Genomic DNA, 3,707 nt, shown 5'->3' with positions numbered 1-3,707 from the left:
ATCTCCTAATGACAGTGTGTAATATGACAGTGTCCTAATGACAGTGTGTAATATCTCCTAATGACAGTGTGTAATATCTCCTAATGACAGCGTGTAATATCTCCTAATGACAGTGTGTAATATCTCCTAATGACAGTGTGTAATATCTCCTAATGACAGTGTGTAATATCTCCTAATGACAGTGTGTAATATCTCCTAATGACAGTGTGTAATATCTCCTAATGACAGTGTGTAATATCTCCTAATGACAGTGTGTAATATCTCCTAATGGCAATGTGTAATATCTCCTAATGACAGCGTGTAATATCTCCCAATGACAGTGTGTAATATCTCCTAATGACAGTGTGTGCTATCTCCTAATGACAGTGTGTAATATCTCCTAATGACAGTGTGTAATATCTTCTAATGACAGTGTGTAATATCTCCTAATGACAGTGTGTAATATCTCCTAATGACAGTGTGTAATATCTCCTAATGACAGTGTGTAATATCTCCTAATGACAGTGTGTAATATCTCCTAATGACAGTGTGTAATATCTCCTAATGACAGTGTGTAATATCTCCTAATGGCAATGTGTAATATCTCCTAATGACAGCGTGTAATATCTCCCAATGACAGTGTGTAATATCTCCTAATGACAGTGTGTGCTATCTCCTAATGACAGTGTGTAATATCTCCTAATGACAGTGTGTAATATCTCCTAATGACAGTGTGTAATATCTCCCAATGACAGTGTGTAATATCCCCTAATGACAGTGTGTAATATCTCCTAATGACAGCGTGTAATATCTCCTAATGACAGTGTGTAATATCTCCTAATGACAGTGTGTAATATCTCCTAATGACAGTGTGTAATATCTCCTAATGACAGTGTGTATTATATCCTAATGACAGTGTGTAATATCTCCTAATGACAGCGTGTAATATCTCCTAATGACAGTGTGTAATATCTCCTAATGACAGTGTGTAATATCTCCTAATGACAGTGTGTAATATCTCCTAATGACAGCGTGTATTATCTCCTAATAACAGCGTGTAATATCTCCTAAGTCTGTGACAGTGTGGCATGTGATGTGTGTTTGTGTGTACCCATGCCTGCATGTGTGGGCATGTCTGTATGTGCTTGCGTGTGTGTGTCTGTGTGTCTGCTCCCTGCAGGTGTTTGACGGGGCAGTCATCGTGTTGTCCCTGGCCCCTATGGTAGCCTCCACGGTAGCCAACGGCCCCAGCAGTCCCTGGGACGCCATCAGCCTCATCATCACCCTGCGCATCTGGAGAGTCAAGAGAATCATCGACGGTGAGACTGAGGGTGGAGCAGACCAGACGCTCCCTTGTGCTCCTTCTTCCTTATCATCTATCTGTCTGTCTGTCCGTCCGTCCGTCCGTCCGTCCGTCTGTCAGTCAGTCACAGTCAGTCAGTCAGTCACAGTCAGTCAGCCAGTCACAGTCACAGTCAGTCACAGTCAGTCAGTCAGTCAGTCACAGTCAGTCAGTCAGTCAGAGCCCTGCTGGTGGATGTATTACTAGAGTCATCCTGACCTAGGTGAAGTCATCGTCCCTCTCAGTCAACAGCTTTCCTTAGTGTTCTTGGTATTACTCTTAGATGGATGGTTAGCTAGTTTGGTATGATTGGTTCTAGTGAGATATTATTGAAGAATTCAACAACCTTACATTGTACCAACAGAGGACTTTGAACTTGAACTATCAGTACTTAATTATTACACCTGACTGATCTTCTACGACTGGGATACGTGGTTATCTCACCTAGCTATCTTCTGATGAATGCACTTTGTAAGTCTGCTAAATGACAGAAATGTAAAAAATTGATTCTATTTTTGATTCAAAATTTTAGCGCTAAATTCGAAAATAACATACTTCACCTGAGGATGATAAAGTCTATTGCTTATTCAATATATGATTGGCAGCACGACCCCATTCTCCCCATGATTATACACATGATTTACTATTCACAACAATATAATTATTGATCGTCCCTCGGAGTAAATTTACACCCGTTCTCCTACATAAACTGGTATTGATCCTAAGCCCTGTTTAAGCAGATTTAGAAAAGCCATGATAATGACTATACTGGCTGTTCTATGTTATGCTAATGTATTGCAGATTGATTTCTAACAGGTCACCCTCCGTCTCAGTGAGAGCTGTGCATGATCAACCTACAGACCTCAGTCTCAGTGAGAGCTGTGCGTGATCAACCTACAGACCTCAGTCTCAGTGAGAGCTGTGCATGATGAACCTACAGACCTCAGTCTCAGTGAGAGCTGTGCATGATCAACCTACAGACCTCAGTCTCAGTGAGAGCTGTGCATGATGAACCTAGAGACCTCAGTCTCAGTGAGAGCTGTGCATGATCAACCTACAGACCTCAGTCTCAGTGAGAGCTGTGCGTGATCAACCTACAGACCTCAGTCTCAGTGAGAGCTGTGCATGATCAACCTACAGACCTGTCTCAGTGAGAGCTGTGCATGATCAACCTACAGACCTCAGTCTCAGTGAGAGCTGTGCATGATCAACCTACAGACCTCAGTCTCAGTGAGAGCTGTGCGTGATCAACCTACAGACCTCAGTCTCAGTGAGAGCTGTGCATGATCAACCTACAGACCTGTCTCAGTGAGAGCTGTGCATGATCAACCTACAGACCTCAGTCTCAGTGAGAGCTGTGCATGATCAACCTACAGACCTCAGTCTCAGTGAGAGCTGTGCGTGATCAACCTACAGACCTCAGTCTCAGTGAGAGCTGTGCATGATCAACCTACAGACCTCAGTCTCAGTGAGAGCTGTGAATGATCAACCTACAGACCTCAGTCTCAGTAAGAGCTGTGCGTGATCAACCTACAGATCTCAGTCTCAGTGAGAGCTGTGCATGATCAACCTACAGACCTCAGTCTCAGTGAGAGCTGTGAATGATCAACCTACAGACCTCAGTCTCAGTGAGAGCTGTGAATGATCAACCTACAGACCTCAGTCTCAGTGAGAGCTGTGCATGATGAACCTACAGACCTCAGTCTCAGTGAGAGCTGTGCGTGATCAACCTACAGACCTCAGTCTCAGTGAGAGCTGTGCATGATGAACCTACAGACCTCAGTCTCAGTGAGAGCTGTGAATGATCAACCTACAGACCTCAGTCTCAGTGAGAGCTGTGCATGATGAACCTACAGACCTCAGTCTCAGTGAGAGCTGTGAATGATCAACCTACAGACCTCAGTCTCAGTGAGAGCTGTGCATGATGAACCTACAGACCTCAGTCTCAGTGAGAGCTGTGCATGATCAACCTACAGACCTCAGTCTCAGTGAGAGCTGTGAATGATCAACCTACAGACCTCAGTCTCAGTGAGAGCTGTGAATGATCAACCTACAGACCTCAGTCTCAGTGAGAGCTGTGAATGATCAACCTACAGACCTCAGTCTCAGTGAGAGCTGTGCATGATGAACCTACAGACCTCAGTCTCAGTGAGAGCTGTGAATGATCAACCTACAGACCTCAGTCTCAGTGAGAGCTGTGCGTGATCAACCTACAGACCTCAGTCTCAGTGAGAGCTGTGAATGATCAACCTACAGACCTCAGTCTCAGTGAGAGCTGTGCGTGATCAACCTACAGACCTCAGTCTCAGTGAGAGCTGTGCATGATGAACCTACAGACCTCAGTCTCAGTGAGAGCTGTGCATGATCAACCTACAGACCTCAGTCT

General features: G+C 44.4%; 1 protein-coding gene across 1 annotated transcript in view; it reads left to right on the top strand.

Annotated features, from left to right (window-relative positions):
• The first annotated feature begins 428 nt into the window (after positions 1-428).
• The window catches only part of LOC118374909 (transmembrane protein 266-like), a 23,351-nt gene continuing 20,072 nt past the window's right edge, over positions 429-3,707 (top strand). Inside the window, exon 1 of the mRNA XM_052515803.1 lies at positions 429-1,298. Within this exon, the coding sequence (XP_052371763.1) occupies positions 1,073-1,298 (226 nt within the window). The 5' untranslated portion in view covers positions 429-1,072. The remainder of the gene's footprint in view (positions 1,299-3,707) is intronic.

Source organism: Oncorhynchus keta, unplaced genomic scaffold (genome assembly GCF_023373465.1).
Source record: "Oncorhynchus keta strain PuntledgeMale-10-30-2019 unplaced genomic scaffold, Oket_V2 Un_scaffold_3114_pilon_pilon, whole genome shotgun sequence".
Classification (NCBI taxonomy): Eukaryota; Metazoa; Chordata; class Actinopteri; order Salmoniformes; family Salmonidae; genus Oncorhynchus; species Oncorhynchus keta.
Note: the sequence above shows the minus strand (reverse complement) of the source record. Positions and strands in the feature narration are given on the sequence as shown.